At 40.8% G+C, this 20000-nt stretch overlaps 2 protein-coding genes across 10 annotated transcripts in view; both read left to right on the forward strand.

Annotated features, from left to right (window-relative positions):
• Nucleotides 1-6885, forward strand: part of LOC128518610 (syntaxin-10-like) — an 18848-nt gene extending 11963 nt beyond the window's left edge. Inside the window, exons 4-8 of the mRNA XM_053491790.1 lie at nucleotides 3409-3471; nucleotides 4079-4171; nucleotides 4286-4392; nucleotides 6268-6362; nucleotides 6490-6885. Of these exons, the coding sequence (XP_053347765.1) occupies nucleotides 3409-3471; nucleotides 4079-4171; nucleotides 4286-4392; nucleotides 6268-6362; nucleotides 6490-6566 (435 nt within the window). The 3' untranslated portion in view covers nucleotides 6567-6885. The remainder of the gene's footprint in view (nucleotides 1-3408; nucleotides 3472-4078; nucleotides 4172-4285; nucleotides 4393-6267; nucleotides 6363-6489) is intronic.
• A 10640-nt stretch (nucleotides 6886-17525) lies between these two features.
• Nucleotides 17526-20000, forward strand: part of cflara (CASP8 and FADD-like apoptosis regulator a) — a 9831-nt gene continuing 7356 nt past the window's right edge. For 2 of the 9 annotated variants that reach the window (XM_053491781.1, XM_053491787.1), the window contains exons 1-2: nucleotides 17562-19535; nucleotides 19669-19774. In XM_053491781.1, the coding sequence (XP_053347756.1) occupies nucleotides 19246-19535; nucleotides 19669-19774 (396 nt within the window). In that variant the 5' untranslated portion in view covers nucleotides 17562-19245. The other 7 variants (XM_053491786.1, XM_053491782.1, XM_053491784.1 and 4 more) reach the window with 7 other exon arrangements.

Consider the following 20000-nt stretch of genomic DNA (forward strand, 5'->3'; position numbering starts at 1 on the left):
ATAGTGCTTTTAGCAATTTTCATTGCCGCAAAGCAGCTTTACACAATCAAAAGAATTATTTAAGTTTGTATGAAATGTAAATTTTATGAATCAAAATGGTCAGTTTGTCCCTGGTGAGCAAGCCGAGGGCGACAGTGGCAAAAACTGAGATGGTAATAGGAAGAAACCTTGAGAGGAACCAGACTCAACAGGGAACTTATCCTCATCTGGGTGATAACAGAAAGCAGTAAATGATCTGCATTTATACAGTGTGTAGGGTGGGAGGCAGTTCAGCTATAATAGCTGATGTTAATTAATGTTAATATGGGAGCCAATGCAGTGAAGATAAGATAGGGGTGATGTGCTCATATCTTCTGGTTCTGGTGAGGACTCTCGCTGCTGCATTCTGGACTAGCTGAAGCTTATTTATGCATCTAGCTGAACAACCAGACAGTAAGGCATTACAGTAGTCCAACTTAGAGGTGATAAAAGCATGAACTAGTTTTTCTGCGCCGTTTAGCGACAATAAATTTCTTATTCTGGCAATATTTCTGAGGTGAAAGAATGCTATCCTGGTAATATTATCTACATGTGCTTCAAATGAAAGGCTGGAATCAATAATCACACCAAGGTCTTTCACTGTTGCATTTGATGGAACAGAAAGGCCATCTAAAGTTACGGTGTGATCTAAAATTTTACTCCTAGCTGTATGCGGTCCTATGACTAGAACTTCTGTCTTATCCGGATTTAGCAGAAGGAAGTTAATTAGCATCCAATTTCTTATGTCCTGCACACATTGCTTAACTTTAGTAAGCTGTTTTTTCTCATCAGGTTTTGCTGAGACATATAACTGTGTATCGTCAGCATAACAATGAAAACTAATACCATGCTTACGGATTATGTTGCCCAGAGGAAGCATGTAAAGGGAAAAAAGCAGTGGACCTAAAACTGAACCCTGCGGAACGCCAAACTCCACTAGAGAACATGCAGAATAATCACCATTTAAGTCTACATACTGATAACGATGGGTTAGATAGGATCTGAGCCAGGAGAGGGCTGTACCCTTAATTCCCACTACATTTTCTAATTTGTGAAGAAGAATAGCGTGATCAACGGTGTCAAAAGCTGCACTGAGGTCAAGTAGTACAAGCATAGTTACACAACCCTGATCAGAGGCCAATAGAATGTCATTTGCTACTTTAACGAGCGCTGTCTCTGTACTGTGATGAGGCCTAAATCCTGACTGATACAGTTCATGTATGCCATTTCTATGTATATATGAGCATAGCTGCTCCGCTACTATCTTTTCCAGAATCTTAGAGATAAAGGGGAGGTTTGATATTGGTCTGTAACTGGACAGCTGACAGGGGTCGAGGTCAGGTTTCTTAATTATTGGTTTAATAACTGCTAATTTAAAAGATTTTGGAACATAACCAATGCTGAGTGAAGAATTAATTATTCTCAAAAGGGGTTCTATTATTGCTGGTACTATCTGTTTAAGAAAATGTGTCGGTACAGGATCTAATATACAGGTTGATGAATTTGCAGAAGAGATGAGTGAAATTAGTTCATTCTCTTCAAGGGGAGTAAAGTATTCTAGGTTCTGATCTGACATGGCTAGATTAACATCTGCATCAATTACATTGTTCGGTTTCAAAACCTCAATTTTATGCCTAATATTTACAATTTTATTATTAAAAAAGTTCATGAAGTCCTCACTATTGCATGATGTTGTTGTGGAGATTTCTGCAGTGGTCTTATTTCTGGTTAATTTGGCTACAGCATTAAATAAGAATCTAGGATTATTTTTGTTATTTTCTATAAGAGTGGAGAGATATGTTGATCTAGCTACACTAAGAGCTTTTCTATAGTTCAGGATGCTCTCCTTCCATGCTATTTGAAATACTAGTAATTTAGTTTGACGCCATTTACGTTCTAATTTCCGAGCGGTCTGTTTTAAAGTGCGCGTGTGATCGTTATACCAGGGAGCAAGTTTTTTATCTCTAATAATTTTTCTTTTGACTGGAGCTACATTATCTAAGGTATAGCGAAATGTCGACTCTAGCTCCAGCATGTACCACTATCTTAGAGAACCTATGCTGTCCTAGAGCCGTAAGATTACCTGCTATGTCCGCTGCTCTGGCTCCCTAACCACAAATATAATATAACCATAAATATATATAAATATCCTGCACTCCACACACTGAACAAGCTGAATATTATCCATGATAACGTACCTGAGTCAGAGTTTAGTTGTTTGGAGCTGAAAGTAACTTGCTCGTTCTCCAAAAAGCGCAGAAAAAGGCGAAGCCAAATAGTGTCCACATATACACACACCACATATATACACACACAAACATATACACACACACACACACACACACATATAAACGCACATGTACAGTCGTGGCCAAAAGTTTTGAGAATTACATAAATATGGGAAATTGGAAAAGTTGCTGCTTAAGTTTTTAGAATGGCAATTGTACTCCAGAATGTTATGAAGAGGGATCAGATGAATTGCATAGTCCTTCTTTGCCATGAAAATTTTATAAATCCCCCAAAAAACCCTTTCTACTGCATTACATTGCTACCTGCTGAGATCATTTCAGTAATCGTCTTGTTAACTCAGGTGAGAATGTTGAGAAGGCTGGAGATCATTATGTCAGGCTGATTGGGTTAGAATGACAGACTTGACATGTTAAAAGGAGGGTGATGCTTGAAATCATTGTTCTTCCATTGTTAACCATGTTGACCTGCAAAGAAACGCGTGCAGCCATCATTGCGTTGCATAAAAATGGCTTTACAGGCAAGGATATTGTGGCTACTAAGATTGCACCTAAATCAACAATTTATAGGATCATCAAGAGCTTCAAGGAAAGAGGTTCAATTCTTTTTAAGAAGGCTTCAGGGCGTCCAAGAAAGTCCAGCAAGCGCCAGGATCGTCTCCTTAAGAGGATAACTAAGTGGCTCGGGGACCAAAACGTTTAAATTTTGGGTCCATGGCCTGGAAACTCCCCAGATCTTAATCCCATTGAGAACTTGTGGTCAATCCTTAGTCAGGATTTGGCCCAGAAGTTGATTGAGAGCCCAGTCGAATTGCAAAGGTCCTGAAAAAGAAGGGCCAACACTGCAAATACTGACTCTTTGCATAAATGTCATGTGATTGTCGATAAAAGCCTTTAAAACGTATGAAGTGCTTGTAATTATATTTCAGTACATCACAGAAACAACTGAAACAAAGATCTAAAAGCAGTTTAGCAGCAAACTTTGTGAAAACTAATATTTGTGTCATTCTCAAAACTTTTGGCCACGACTGTACACACACACACACACACACACACACACACACATATACACACACACAGGGGTTGGACAAAAAAACTGAAACACACATATGTATGTATGTGTGTGTACTGTGTGTGTGTGTAGGAGATGAAGCAGCAGCTCTCCAGTCCCTCTGCTGTTGCTCAGGCTGAGAAGAAGAACAGACAGGTGAGTTGTTTAACATGAGCGTTTTTATCACATGACCTTATATCACATGGCCCTCTAACATCCTGTCAGACTTGTACCTGGGGTCAAAGGTCACACACATCCGTGGTAACTGGGTCAGAGAGCAAAAGTCATCCGAACTAGTGAAAATATTATCTAGTTAATTACAGTCACAGACTGATTACTGATGATTAATATTGATTTACTCAGGTTTACTCCTATTATTAACAAATATAAATAACTAATATTACAATATCTCAAACATTAATGTGTAAACTCCTTGCAGCAGGAGTCGTACTGTGGGCCGTGTCCGTTATCTCCTGTACAACTGTCTCACACACACTTTCAACACACACTGAGTAAATGAGAGTCGCCTGTCAGTGATGAGGTGTGTGTTACACTGAGCTAGTTATAGGGCTGTTAGTGACTACACAGGTGAAGTCTATCACTCTCTCTCTCTTTCTCTCTCTCTCTCTCTCACACACACACACACACACACACTATACATATAATCTCTCTTCCACACTGCAAAGAGCTTCCACTTCACGCAGTCTGCATAAAGCATCATCATATACCGTAGTAGTGTGTGTGTGTGTGTGTGTGTGTGTAGGCTTTGTTGGACACACAGCGGAATGCAGGTTTGGATCCTCACCTGGTATCAGCAAATTCCAGGTACATTCAGGAACAACAGGAGCAGCAGCAGGTACACACAACCTGTGTAATATTGCATGTGTGTGTGTGAGAGAGAGAGAAAGAGATAATTTAGGAGTAGTTCTTTATTTTTATTTTTTGTATGTATGTGTGTGTGTGTGTGTAGCTGATAGTTCAGGAGCAGGATGAGCAGTTGGAGCTGGTTTCCGGAGGCATCCGTGTTCTGAAAGACATGAGTAACAGGATTGGGGATGAACTGGATGAGCAGGCTGTGTAAGACACACACACACACACACATACACACATGTAGTTTATGCTACACTGAGACTGATATAGCACAGTGATCATTATTGTGTAGTGTGTACGAGAGAGGGACAGGGGACAGACTCGGTGCTGCTGAGTGTCCAGTGGTGTTTTCCAGTGTGACCTGCTGAAATGAGTCGTGTGTTGGTCAGAGTTCCCTCAGTGGGGTGGGCGAGAGGAGCACATGGGCCGAGTGTGTGTTTGTATGTGTGTGTGCGTCTGTGTGTGTGCGTGCGTGCATGTGTTAAGGTCCAGAAGAAGGAAGAAACCCAGATACCTTGGTTTAGCTGCTGTTGCTAATGCGGATATGAAATACCCGTGCTGCCGGCGCTGACTGATGATGTCACACCCTACATATGCGCAGACCACGTGTCAGATATGTGTTAAATCTAGGACCACATACAAAAATGACCCAGATCTATACGTGATTAATAAGAAAACAATTCAAAACAATGGGTTCCCTGATTGAGTCTGGTTCCTCTCAAGGTTTCTTCCTATTATGATGTCATGGAGTTTTTCCCTTAACACTGGCCAGGCTCGATTCCCGTCTCTGTGTGCATGGAGTTTGCATGTTCTCCTCGTGCTTGGTGGGTTTCCTCCTGGTCCTCTGATTTCCTCTCACAGTACAAAGATATGCAGGTTAGGCTAATTGGCGTTCCCAGATAGCACATAGTGTGTAAATGAGTGTGTGTGTATGAGTGTGATAGGCTCCAGGTTCCCACAACCCTGAATACAGGAAAAAGCGGTTTAGAGGATGAGTGAGTGAGTGAGTAATTGAGTGATGCAGTACATGTGATTCCATTTCTGAATGACGACGATTTACTTTTGGTAATAATTATGTAAACTATCGCATGTGATGATGAAGCACTTCAGTCATCTGAGTGTCTAAAAAGCATGGGTGCTTTTAATTAGTTTTTATTTATTATATTCTCTTTATAATCAACAGCTTTTAAGTTAACGGCACACACTTTTTACTTGAATGGCTGTAAAATAAGCCACTGTTAATACGTAGGCGGATAAGCGTAATGTTTGTGAATGTGTTGGGTGTTTGAGAGAGTGAGATTAGGCTGTGGAAAACACATTCCAGTGCTCACAATAATGTGTGACGAGGAGATCACAATCACCCGAGTCTCAAGCAGTGAGGATGAGTGAAATTGAGACTGTTTAAGAATTACTTTTAAAAATTTATTTTAAGGGGAGACAGAGCAGAGAAAAAGCTGAACATTAAACTGAAATATAAAGTGTACATCCACAAGTGTAACCAACAAAGAGGACTGACTCGTGACAAATCTGTAGATTAACTTCAGACAGGGAGACAGGAGACTGGACGGGATAAGTCTGATAGCTCCTCGAGGAGGACAGGAGGAAGAGACGAGACAGTCTTGGAGACCAGTGTATCCGTCCTCACAGGTGTCAGGCGTAAGCACGCAGACGGAGAATCAGCAGACGATCAGTGAGACTCGGAAACACTTACCGTCATCAAGGTGTCTTGCTGCTAGCGTTTAGCGTACACTTAGCTAGAAACCACAGTAAAATATAAAAGAAGCTAAAGAAGTGCAGGAGAGACGCTAGCGCATCCTGTGTGAAAACAATGTTATGTTCAGGAGGCACAGTGTATATTACTGTGTGACGATCATGCAGGAGCTTCGCACGAGTCTCAGCTGGATTTTGGAATACATTTTTACACAGAACGAGGGTTGTGAAAATTGGCCCAGATTACTTACATTGTACAGGAAACTGAATGTGTGTGTTTGTGTGTGTGTTTGTGTGTGTGTTTGTGTGTGTGTGTTTGTGTGTGTGTGTTTGTGTGTGTGTGTGTGTGTGTGTGTGTGTGTGTCTGTGTAGTATGCTGGGGGAGTTCAGTGAGGAGATGGAGCAGACGGGTTCCAGAATGGATTCAGTGCTGAAAAAACTGGAAAAAGTTTCACATATGACTAGCAGTCAGTATACACACACACACACACACACACATGCACACATTCACTCTCTTTTTACTATGGGCTCTGACATATGGAATAATGGTATCTCATGATCTTAAGTCTGTATCACTGTGTGTGTGTTGTGTAGGCCGGAGACAGTGGTGTGCTATAGGTGCTCTCGTCCTCATCCTCATCGTCGTCCTCATCCTCTTCTTTGCATTGTGAGAGTGACAATTTCGTCTGTCTGTCTGGCTGCGTGACTCCGAGACAGAGAGCAAAGGAGACAGGTGTGCTCTTGTCCACTCGGAAGACTGTTAATCTTTGTCTGTCTCGCTGTCTGCGTCATTGTGGTAATTTTTATTGTTAATATTTTTACACTGCAGTGGAGATAAAACTGAAAAGTTACTGAGAGTTATGTATAGAGATTTAACTTTTATAAAGCATGATCATAATAATAATAAGTAATTATTATTATTATGATGTCATCTGACTTTTTATCACATGATCATGATGTATTAAAGACTGTTGACAGTGTTGTTCTAAACCATGGCCTTGTTTTTATTTTCTAGCACAAAGACAATATATAAAAATTTAATACATTGAAATTATGACAGAACAAATGTAAAATAACTGTAGTCAACAATAATAAACTTCACTTTATTGCCAAAAAAACTTCTCCTCGGCAGCAGAGGTAGCTCTCGGTCTTCCTTCCCATGGACAGAGACAGTTTCATCATGGTGTCTGATAGCTTTGGCAACTACATTTTAAAGAAAACACCTTAAAATTATAATAATATAATGCATTTTATTTAAATGCCTTTAAGGACACCTTACAACAAAACATCCAATAAAATAGTAACAATATAAAAATCACATTATAAAATTTACAACATAAATACATGCATCACACATCAAAATAAAAAACAGCTGCAATTCACACGTAAGCCTGAGTAAGAAAAATAAGTTTTAAGACGGGATTTAAAAATATGAAGACTGTCACTGTTCCGTATGTTGGGGGCTAACATACGGAACTAAAAGTTCTCGCTCCCATTGTACTTAAACGAATGAGCAGCAGCACGAGAGAAGTAGAGTGCATCGATCTAAGTGAACAAGAAGGAGTGTAAATATTTGGAAGATCGGTGAGATACGGAGGAGCCAAACTATGTAGAGCCTTAAATGTAAGAAGCAAAATTTTAAAATCAATACGGTACTTAACTGAGAGCCAGTGTAATTGCTTTAGAATTGGAGTGATATGCTCGCGTAGAGGAGTCCCAGACAAGACGCGAGCGGTTGAATTTTGGACCAGTTAACGTTTGCGGAGAAGTTTCGTAGGAAGACCAGAAAGAAGAGCATTACAGTAATCAATTCGTGAAGTGACCAGTGCATTCATTAAAATTGCTGTACTGCTCTTAGTAAGAGAAGGACGAGGACGGATAATATTACGCAAATGAAAATATGCGGCACGTGTAATGTTATTAACATGAGCTTCAAAAGGGAGTGTGCTGTCCAGAATGGCACCCAGAATTCTGACCTGTTGAGATGGGTAAATTTTAGTATCGTCAATAACTAAAGAAAGACAATCAGATTTAGCCAAAGTTGATTTAGTACCTACTAGTAAAACTTCGGTTTTGTCACTATTAAGTTTAAGGAAATTACCTGAAAGCCAAACTTTAATTTCAGATAAACATTCATTCAAGACAGAAGAAGAACTAGAAGTTTTAGAAGATAAATATAATTGTGTGTCATCGGCATAGCAGTGGAAATTGATACCGTATTTCCTAAAAATAAAACCAAGGGGAAGTAAGTAAAGCCTAAATAAAAGTGTCCCCAAAACAGATCCCTGAGGAAATCCAGATAATCCGGTAAGGTAAGACCTAAATCAGGACAGGGGGGTGTCAAATGCTGCACTAAGATCCTGTAGGACAAGTATAGTCAGAAGACCAGAATCAGCTGCTACTAACAAGTTATTAGTTATTTTAACCAAGGCCGTCTCTGTGCTATGATAAGAGCAAAAACCAGATTGAAAATGTTCATATAATGCATTCTTGGAAAGGTGTTTATGGATTTGAGCTTTGACACACTTTTCAATATTTTAGTAGTGAATGGCAAGTTATAAATCGGTCTATAATTTTCAAAATTTAATGGATCAGCCCCTAATTTCTGGAGAATGGGAGTGATGACAGCGGTTTTCATAGAGGAAGGTACATACCCGGTAGCAAGGGAGGAATAAATAATTATTATTATTAGAATGGTTTTTGGAGACATGGGTGCAAAAGAAGAGCTGCTCACAATTTTGCCATTGAAAGGACACACTAGAGGTAAAGATATTTTCCAAACTTTTATGGAATTTGTCAACAAGAACCAACTGCCCCTCTTTAATTAAACTCATCTCTATCACAATGGTGCTCCAGCAATGGTGGGCTGTACTAATGTGTTCATTGCATTGTGCAAACAGAGTAAATATTTCCCAGACTTCCTTAATTACCACTGTATAATCCACCAGCAGGCATTGTGTGGTAAGAGTTTAAACATGAAAGAAGTGATGGATGTTGCAATGAAGATTGTGTGTTCCGTTTGGGCCAGGAGTCTACAGAGTAGGTTATCCCGTGCTCATTTGGAGGAGACCGGTGCAGAACACACAGACCAGCTGGTGCACACGGATGTTAGATGGCTGAGTAGAGGTAAACTTTTAGCGAAATTCCGGGAGTTGCTGTCTGACATCAAAGATTTCCTGAAACTTTCAAAACATGCAAAATACGCCCAGCTAGAGGACCACCAGCTAGAGGACCACCAGCTTGACCACCACCACATGATCAGTTTAGTGAACACATTTAAAAGCAAGCTACAATTGCTTTCGAGTAGGCTGCAACACTGTGACCTGTGAAACTTTCCTCACATGCAGGCAGAACTTCGGAGTCAGGGCAAAGACTTTGCGCAGCTTGACAGTGCACGTTATGAAGAGCAAGTTCAGAGCATCTTGTTAGAATTTGAGAGGCGCTTTACAGATTTTGCATCCATTGAGCCTGTTGCCAGCTATCTGTGTTTTCCATTTGGTCCAAGTATTGGTGTGGTTAGTATTGCCTCAAAAATTGTATTACTGTTTTACTTGGATAACTCTGCTGTTGAGAATAAGATTCTCACACTGCAAAATGACATTGAGATCATATCCAGGGCAACACCTGGCATGACTGGACAGTTCTAGAACTTACTGCCAGAACAAAAGTATCACAATCTCAGAATATGTGCTTTCAACTTGACTGCACTTTTCGGATCAACCTATCTAGTAAGTGTGCTTTCTCTCACATGAAAATCATCAAGTCAAAGTACAGATCTACAATGACTGATGACCACCTTGTGACCTGCTTAAGACTTGCAACCAGCTCCTACTGCCCTGTCTACGGGAAACTAACTGCCGCCTCCCATTGCCAGAGTTCCCACTAGGGTAGAGAAATAACTTTATCACTACAATAAGACTATGTTTTATTATACTGTATATGGATCAAATTCTAATTCAAATTCGGGCTACTTTCTGTTTGTTTTGTGCACATTAAATATGTAAATATGCTATAAGTAGCAACTGGCTTTCTGTTTGGACTGGTAGATCTCGGCACACTGACAAATTAAAAAGTAGATCTTTGTTCAAAAAAGGTTGGGCACCCCTGATTTAGATAATGAAGATGAATCTTTCATGGAAAATGTCTAGTTTGAAATTGAGTGTGGAGCTCAAAAACCAGCAATTCATGCATGCGTGTGTGTGTGTTTGTGTGTGTGAATTTAATTTCAAGGGTTGATTGAGGAGAACTGGAAATTAAAACCTGACTCTTTCACACACTTGTCCTTCACAAACCTTGGTCACACCCCTGCTTCCTCTTTAGTTAAAAGTTCACACACTGGGGAGATTTCTGCATGTGACTGTGTTACTCTCTTGCCTCGTCTGATGATGTCACAAACACATCAAGATTCAAGTTTTTTGTCTTGAAATTGCTTTGTCTTGGTTATACATTTGCTTTGATTAGTTTACCAGAAGGAAAGGAAAAAAATTAGACAAGGAAAAAAATTCAATTAAAGAAATAAAAAAAATCTAAAAAAAAAATAACAATAAATAGAAGTAAAAATATAATTAAATATTATATACTGATAATATTTATATATTTATAAATTATAAATATATATTTTATATTTTTTGCACTAAAATAATTCAATTCAATTCAATTTTATTTGTATAGCGCTTTTAGCAATTTTCATCCAAAGCAGCTTTACACAGTCAAAAGAATTATTTAAGTTTGTATGAAATGTGAATGTGTGTGAATCAAAATGGTCAGTTTGTCCCTGATGAACAAGCCGAGGGCGACAGTGGCAAGGAAAAACTCCCTGAGATGGTAATAGGAAGAAACCTTGAGAGAACCCATCCTCATTTGGGTGAAACAGAAAGCAGTAAATGATCTGCATTTATACAGTGTGTAGGGTGGGAGGCAGTTCAGCTATAATAGCTGATGTTAATTAATGTTAATATGGAGTCCAGGTAGTTATTGAAGACTCAGGTAGACTTGTAAGAAGTTCCAGTCATGAACTATCGAACTGTCAAGTCCCCAGAGAAACAGTTGCCAACACCAGTCAAGGCCAGAACCATTTTCTAGGTAGAGAGAATCATCCCCAGACACCAGACGCATCCCAGAGAGACACACGGGGCATCCATGTGACGAGATCTTCAGCCAGAAGCGGGGCACCAGGATGGGTCAGACAGGTCCGGAGGGCTGAGGGAGTCTGGATCACTGGCAGCTCAGGAACGACATGTGTAGCTCGACAGAGAGAGAGAGAAAGAGTGAAAGGGAGAGACAGGAGAAGAGAGGAAAGAGAAAGAGGGGGGGAAAGAGAAGAAGAGGAGAGATGGCAGTTAGGTATGGTCACAGTCACACAATGTATAATGTGAATGTATATTAACTGTAGAGTGCAAGCAGAGACTCCGGCAGGACTAACTATGACAGCATAACTAAAAGGGAGAGCCAGAAAGAAACACAAACATAAGGGCTTCCTGACATGTAAAGCAAACAATCACCTCACCGTCAACAAACCTGAGTGATCAATGAGAGTGAGGAAGACAGCATCCAAACATACCAGTTCACTATAATACTCTACATCCATGAGTCCCCCAGATCTGCTCCTTTACCTATGGCAAATCTATTTATAAAAATGCTTGGCTAAATAAATAGGTTTTTAGCCTTGACTTAAACACTGAGACTGTGTCTGAGTCCCGAACACTATTTGGAAGACTATTCCATAATTTTGGGGCTTTGTAGGAAAAAGCTCTGCCCCCAGCTGTATTTTTCATAATACGCGGTACTGACAAGCAGCCTGCATCCTTTGATCGAAGTAGGCGTGGCGGATCGTAAGACAGTTCGCTCAGGTACTGCGACGCGAGACCATTTAATGCTTTATATGTCAAGAGTAGTATTTTAAAATCAATGCGAAATTTCACAGGGAGCCAATGCAGTGAAGATAAGATAGGGGTGATGTGCTCATATCTTCTGGTTCTAGTGAGGACTCTCGCTGCTGCATTCTGGACTAGCTGAAGCTTATTTATGCATTTAGCTGAACAACCAGACAGTAAGGCATTACAATAGTCCAACCTAGAGGTGATAAAAGCATGAACTAGTTTTTCTGCATCGTTTAGCGACAATACATTTCTTATCCTGGCAATATTTCTGAGGTGAAAGAATGCTATCCTGGTAATATTATCTACATGTGCTTCAAATGAAAGGCTGGAATCAATTATCACACCAAGGTCTTTCACTGTTGCATTTTATGGAACAGAAAGGCCATCTAAAGTTACGGTGTGATCTAAAATTTTACTCCTAGCTGTATGCGGTCCTATGACTAGAACTTCTGTCTTATCTGGATTTAGCAGAAGGAAGTTAATTAGCATCCAATTTCTTATGTCCTGCACACATTGCTCAATTTTAGTAAGCTGTTTTTTCACTAACTGTGTATCGTCAGCATAACAATGAAAACTAATACCATGCTTAAGGATTATGTTGCCCAGAGGAAGCATGTAAAGGGAAAAAAGCAGTGGACCTAAAACTGAACCCTGCGGAACACCAAACTCCACTAGAGAACATGCAGAATAATCACCATTTAAGTCTACATACTGATAACGATGGGTCAGATAGGATCTGAGCCAGGAGAGGGCTGTACCCTTAATTCCTACTACATTTTCTAATCTGTGAAGAAGAATAGCGTGATCAATGGTGTCAAAAGCTGCACTGAAGTCGAGTAATACAAGCATAGTTACACAACCCTGATCAGAGGCCAATAGAATGTAATTTACTACTTTAACGAGCGCTGTCTCTCTACTGTGATGAGGCCTAAATCCTGACTGATACAGTTCATGTATGCCATTTCTATGTATATATGAGCATAGCTGCTCCACTACTATCTTTTCCAGAATCTTAGAGATAAAGGGGAGGTTTGATATTGGACAGCTGACAGGACAGCTGACAGGGGTCGAGGTCAGGTTTCTTAATTATTGGTTTGATAACTGCTAATTTAAAAGATTTTGGAACATAACCAATGCTGAGTGAAGAATTAATTATTTTCAACAGTTCTGTTATTGCCAGTACTATCTGTTTAAGAAAATGTGTCGGTACAGGATCTAATATACAGGTTGATGAATTTGAAGAAGAGATGAGTGAAATTAGTTCATTCTCTTCAAGGGGAGTAAAGTATTCTAGGTTCTGATCTGACATGGCTAGCTGACATGTTCAGAAACAGCTCCAACGATGACGTCAGTGTGTTTATGGAAGCGGTTGTGCGATTCATCGGGAAACTAGCGGACGATACCGTAGAAAAAAAGACTATTAAAACGTTTCCCAACCAGAAGCCGTGGGTGGATAAAACCATCCGCGACGCTCTGAGATCTCGCACCGCTGCCTACAACACGGGACTCGCGTCGGGGGACATGGAACAAGGCTGCGTCATACAGCGTCCGGAAGGCGGTGAAAGAGGCGAAGCAGCGTTACGGGAGGAAACTAGAGTCACAACTCCAACAGAGTGACTCTAGGAGCCTGTGACAGGGATTAAGGACAATAACGGATTATAAAGCACCAACATCCGGTATGATAAACGCAGACGTGTCTCTGGCAGACGAGCTGAACACTTTCTATGCTCGCTTCGAGGCTGCAGCTAAAGACGCTAGCGATGCTAATGCTAGCGGCGCTAACGGCTGCAGACAGGAAGTCACTGCCAGCACCGGAAGCGCGTTCATCATCACCGAGCATGATGTGAGGAGAGCCTTCAAGAGAGTGAACACCAGGAAAGCAGCAGGACCAGACGGCATCTCAGGCCGTATTCTCAGAGCCTGCGCAGACCAGCTAGCACCTGTGTTCACTGAGATATTCAACATCTCTTTATCTCAGTCGGTGATCCCCACATGCTTCAAAGAATCCATCATTGTTCCTGTCCCAAAGAAACCTCATCCTGCTTCCCTCAATGACTATCGCCCTGTAGCCCTCATCTCAGTAGTGATGAAGTGCTTTGAACGCCTGGTTAGAGACTTCATCATCTCTTCATTACCAGACACACTCGACCCACTACAGTTCGCTTATCGTCCAAACCGTTCCACGGACGATGCAATCTCTCATCTCCTCCATACATCTCTCACTCACCTGGACACTCGGAGGGGGAATTATGTGAAAATGCTCTTCATCGACTACAGTTCTGCATTTAATACCATAATTCCCTCCACACTTACCACCAAGCTGGAGCACCTGGGACTCAGCTCATCAATGTGTCAGTGGATCTCCAATTTTCTGACTGGCAGACCACAGGCAGTAAGGATGGGCGGACATGTCTCAGCCTCCCTCACTCTCAGCACTGGAGACCCCCAGGGTTGTGTTCTGAGCCCCTGCTGTACTCTCTGTACACCCACTGGGCCTGATCACGAACAACGATGAGACGGCCTACCTGGTGGACTTCAGTACAAAGCAGGTGAAGAACTACTAGACCCCCGTCATCAACAGGAGCCCAGTGGAGAGAGTGGACAGCTTCAGATACCTCGGTGTTCACATCACGCAGGACCTGGCATGGTCCTGTCACATCAACACCGTGGTAAAAAAGGCCCGGCAGCGTCTCTACCACCTCAGACGCTTGAGAGACTTCCGACTGCCCTCCAAGGTGCTCAGGAATTTCTACTCCTGCACCATAGAGAGCATCCTGACGGGAAATATCACGACCTGGTTCGGGAACAGCACCATGCAGGACAGAGGAGCTCTACAGAGGGTAGTGCGATCAGCTGAGTGCATCATCCGCATCGAGCTCCCTGACCTGCACTCGATTTACAGCAAGCGGTGCTTGACCAAGGCCAGGAAGATCGTGAAGGACCTCAGCCACCCCAATAACGGACTGTTTACTCTGTTGCGGTCTGGGAAGCGATTCCGCTCCTTGAAGGCCAACACAGAGAGACTAAGGAGGAGCTTCTTCCCGCAGGCGATAAGGTCTCTCAACCACAACCACGAACTAACACAATCTTTTCATAATTGATCAAATCTATCAATCTTTTTACATCCATGAACACTATGGACAATTACACGCTCACCTTCCTTCATATCTACACTACATGTTGTACATTTACATCCTGGACCATTGCACAAAGACACTTTAATAACTTTGCACACCTACCTTCACAACTACACTACATGTTTACGTTTACCTCCTGGACCAGTGCACAAAGTCACTTTAATAACCTCTGCACAAAGACACTTTGTTCTATGCATATTTGCACACACAGCACAGTATATTTCAATTTGTACATTATATTTCTATTTTTATGCACATCATATTTCTATGTACAGTATATTTCTATTTTTATGCACATCATATTTCTATTTTTAGTTCTATTTTTCCTAGCACATTTCTATTTTTATTTTTAGTTCTATTTTTTCCTAGTTTAATTTAATTTTTTTAATTTAATTTCTATCGTATTCTTTTATTTATATTTATTTCTTATTTGTAAACTTTAATTCTCTTTTAGGGTCAATGGCAGTCGTATAATGCATTTCACTACATTTCGTACTGTGTATGTTTGTGTATGTGACAAATAAAATTTGAATTTGAATTTAACATCTGCATCAATTACATTGTTCGGTTTCAAAACCTCAATTTTATGCCTAATATTTACAATTTTATTATTAAAAAAGTTCATGAAGTCCTCACTATTGCATGATGTTGTTGTGGAGATTTCTGCAGTCGTCTTATTTCTGGTTAATTTGGCTACAGCATTAAATAAGAATCTAGGATTATTTTTGTTATTTTCTATAAGAGTGGAGAGATATGTTGATCTAGCTACACTAAGAGCTTTTCTATAGTTCAGGATGCTCTCCTTCCATGCTATTTGAAATACTAGTAATTTAGTTTGACGCCATTTACGTTCTTATTTCCGAGCGGTCTGTTTTAAAGTGCGCGTGTGATCGTTATACCAGGGAGCAAGTTTCTTATCTCTAATAATTTTTCTTTTAACTGGAGCTACATTATCTAAGGTATAGCGAAATGTCGACTCTAAATATTCAGTCGCCTGATCAAGTTCTGTGGGGTCAGACGGTGATCTAATCGAAGTTGGGAACTCTGGGAGATTACTGATAAAACTCTGTTTGGTAGTTGATGTGAATGTACGTTTCATCAATAGCGCGGCGCTGTGCGTACATTATTACTGTGACACACTTGAATTGAGACAAGATAGTGATCTGAGATAACTTCAGATAGTGGAATTGTGAATAAATTTCTTATACTTAATCCAAATAATATTATTAAATCTAAAGTGTGACCTGCTTTATGAGTGGGTCCTACTACACACTGATTTACTCCTACCGAGTCCAGTATGGACATAAATGCAGTTCTCAGGGGGTCTTCTGGGTTTTCAAAATGAATATTAAAATCTCCAGCAATTAACACTTTGTCTACAGAAACGACTAGGTTTGAGAGGAAATCTGCAAATTCACTAAGAAATTCAGAGTACGGCCCTGGAGGTCTGTAAATGACAATTAGCGGGATCGACTGAGCTGACTTAATATAGTTAAATACACTTATGTTACTATAAAGAATTTCAAATGAATTAAATTTGTGTCCATTTGTATGTAGCTGTATCCAGGAGGACTAGCTTCATTTAGAGCTACATACTCGTCCTGTTTAATCCAGGTTTCAGTTAAACAGAGAATATCAAACTCCTGATCTGTGATAATTTCATTAACTATAACTGCTTTAGATGCGAGAGATCTAATATTTAACAGTCCTAGCTTCAGATCAGAGGTGCCGGCTGCGCATTCAGTGTCATCCGAGTTTGTGGTCTTTATGTTAATTAAATTACTAAAACAGACTCTCTGAGTCTTTCTAAAATTGTTTTTAGCTCGGGGAACAGACACAGTCTCAATACAGTGAACCCTGAGTGACGACTCTATGCAGCTAGCAGACGGTTGGTTTAGCCTGTCTGTCTGCTCCCTGGCCTGGACTCTGGATTGTCACCGATTAACTAGGCCTCTTCTGAGACTATGAGCTATACTGCAAGAAATGAGAGCAGCACCTTCCCGAGTGGGATGGACACCGTCCCGCCTTAACTGGTCAGTTTTGCACTCAAAGGTCTTCCAATTATCAATAAAGCCCACGTTGTTTTCGGAGCATAAATAATTCATAAATAATGAATATACAGTACTGATATTGCACTTAAAATGTAGTGTAAATGAAAAGAAATATAGCACAAATGTACTAGTAATCGGATATTGCATCAGTCTCTGGCTGAAATTGCTCCTCTGGTCGGAGAGATTGTTCAAGATTGTGTGTGTTTAATTCATTGACAGTTCTATTGGCTGCTAATTAATTTGATTATCGATTTTAGTCAATCATGTAGATTAATCGTGGCACCTTAACTCACTGCTTTTCATGTAAAACCCAGGAGTCTACATTCTTTTCGTCTGAAACTGCTGTCATTTGCACAAACACCCAGTTATTAAATATTCTTCTGTAATGTTATTTATTTGTTTATTTGTTATGTTTGAAAATCCTGAATGGTTTTGTAGATAATAATATATAAATTATAACGTTTATAGCATTTGTACTAAAGTGTCTAAGACTTATGTACATTACTGCACACACACACTAGACTCGCACGTTACTTCCGGTTCCGGTCAGCCTTACTTTCGGTTATGGGAGGAAGAGGCGCGCGCTGCGGTACGGGAGCTTATAAACACCGCGCGCGGACCGCAAACTGGACACACACACACACACAGTGATATAACTCTATAACTCTATGTATATACACTGTGTGTGTGTGTCTTCTGGAGTTAATCCGCTATATGACGTCATCACTGTAACGTTCGCTCCCCGTGTCTTTCTGTAGAAGGTGTGTGTGTGTGTGTGTGTGTGTGTGTTTGAGTAATGTGCGCGCGGGCTATGCAGTAGTAATGCCCGACCCTGCGCTCGCGCTCGAGTTCAGACGGAGTGTAAACAGCTGCAGTTCCGGCTCTGAGCGCGTGAGGGCGCGTGAGTGAGGAAGCGAGCACCAACAGCGCGTCACTGAGGGCTGGTACAACAGCGCCCCCTAACGGCACTCACAATATAAGACTAATACAGGGCACTGGTGGCTCAGTGGTAGGAGTTTTACAGCCCATGCAGGAGGCTCGGGATCCCAAACCCCACTGAACATGTTTGTATTTAAGAGTTTGTAACTTGAATGTTTGTATGTAGGGGACAGACTGTATCACTCACGAGTAACTCTGTACTGTTCAAGACAATGTGTCTACAACAGGGTGAGTAAAAATTAACTAGGCAATATTTATTAGGTATAAAACTTGAAGCATGATGAAAAAAGTCTCTAAGTAGACGATAGAACCTGTGCATGTTATTAGACCAGCATTTTCCAGGACATTTGCAGGGACGACACAGACCTCATTAATGAGCTCCAAGAAGTCAAGACCCCACTCCATGTGATGTTCTCCTGTGGGTCGACGCAAAGGAGGAGGTGTACAGGACAAACACGCGCCCGCTGGAGAACTTTGACAAACAGATTCAGGAGGTTCTCAGTAATACCCCAAAACACTTCAGAAGACCACCATCTGTTCCGTTCCGGACCGTTCCACCATCTGTTCAAAGAAACTGGATGACCCCACCATTGCCTATGCTGAAATTTAAAGATTTGCTTTCATTTTCCTGTGTAATAAAGTACACAAACAATTTGTTTATATTAGAAACAAGTTTATATTAGAAATATAGACTGCATTAGCAATTTTTAATGCCTAGTTACTTTTCACCCACCTTGTAATCTGTAACTTCTGCCCAGTGTGTTGTTTTAACCATCAATCATAATACACGACTTATAATATATAAATATAAACACTCCGGGTATTCTGCATCTAGATTCAACTAACTAACTAAAACTATTTTGCAAATTCCAGATAAACACGTTTCAGCCATAAAGCTCAGACGGCAGATTCTCAACAATAAATTTAATCACTAAAATTACTTCCTGAGTTTGTGTTAAAAAAAAAAAACTTTATGCAACTTGACATCGATGATGTGACAGAGAGAGATTATCGTAAAGCTCTGCTGTAACACAGGTGAGGAGAAGGTGTTACTCATGTCTCAGATGTTCCTTAACATTAAACCTAACCGTCTGAAGTGTTGAGATGTGTGAGGTTGTGATCAGTAGTGTGTGAGGCTAAAACACACACCATATGTATCCTGCTTAAACCTCCAGCATCCTCTGTGTTACACCCCACGGAGTGTCCCTGCTGTTCTGTGCATTGTGTGAGCGTGGTGTGTTTCCGTGTGTGTTGTGTGCCTGTATTTGGGGTGCGTTCATTGTTTTTGTGTATTTATTGTGCATTTGGTGTGTGTGTGTGTCTCTGTGTAGCTCACACTCAGTGATGGCAGGGGAGTTCACAATGAACCGTATGATTGATGTGTTAACTGCAGACGAGTGTAAAACACTGATGTATCTGACTTCTAACCTCCGTTCTGGAACACAAATGGAGGACGCACGATCAGCGCTCATGGACACGGCAACATGCGGTGGTCAATCACAGCCTGCTGATGTCATCATAATGGAGATGCTGTTTCACCTGAAGCGCTTTGACATTCTTAAACAGATATTCGGAAAAAACAGACAGCAGGTGGAGGAAGAACTGGGAAGGGGCGGAGTCATCTCACCTTACAGGTAACAAACTTGTGTCTCATCCTATCATGATCCCAAAAAGGGTTACCTGTCAGCTGTGAGAAACTGGATTCACCCAAAGGTGTGTGTGTGTTTGTGTGTGTGTGCGTGTGTGTGTGTGTGTGTGTGTTTGCAGGGTCCTAATGATGGATCTAAGTGAGAGTCTGGAGACAGACGAGTTACAGTCAATCATTTTCCTGCTGCAAAACAAAATAAAGAAAACCAAAACAAAGCAGATAACTGTAAGATACACATGCACTACACTCTACACACACACACACACACACACACACACAAAATACTCTGTTTGTAAGGAGATGGCACCTTCCATAGGTGAAGAGATCAGATGGAGAAGTCTCCAAGCATCAGGCTAAAGTTGTCAGAGACATTGGGGAATGAGACAGAGATAACAGTTACAGTAGGTCTGGTCCCAGTCACACAGTGATAATGTAAATGTATATTAACTAT

The sequence above is a fragment of the Clarias gariepinus genome, chromosome 3 (genome assembly GCF_024256425.1).
Source record: "Clarias gariepinus isolate MV-2021 ecotype Netherlands chromosome 3, CGAR_prim_01v2, whole genome shotgun sequence".
NCBI classification, from domain to species: domain Eukaryota; kingdom Metazoa; phylum Chordata; class Actinopteri; order Siluriformes; family Clariidae; genus Clarias; species Clarias gariepinus.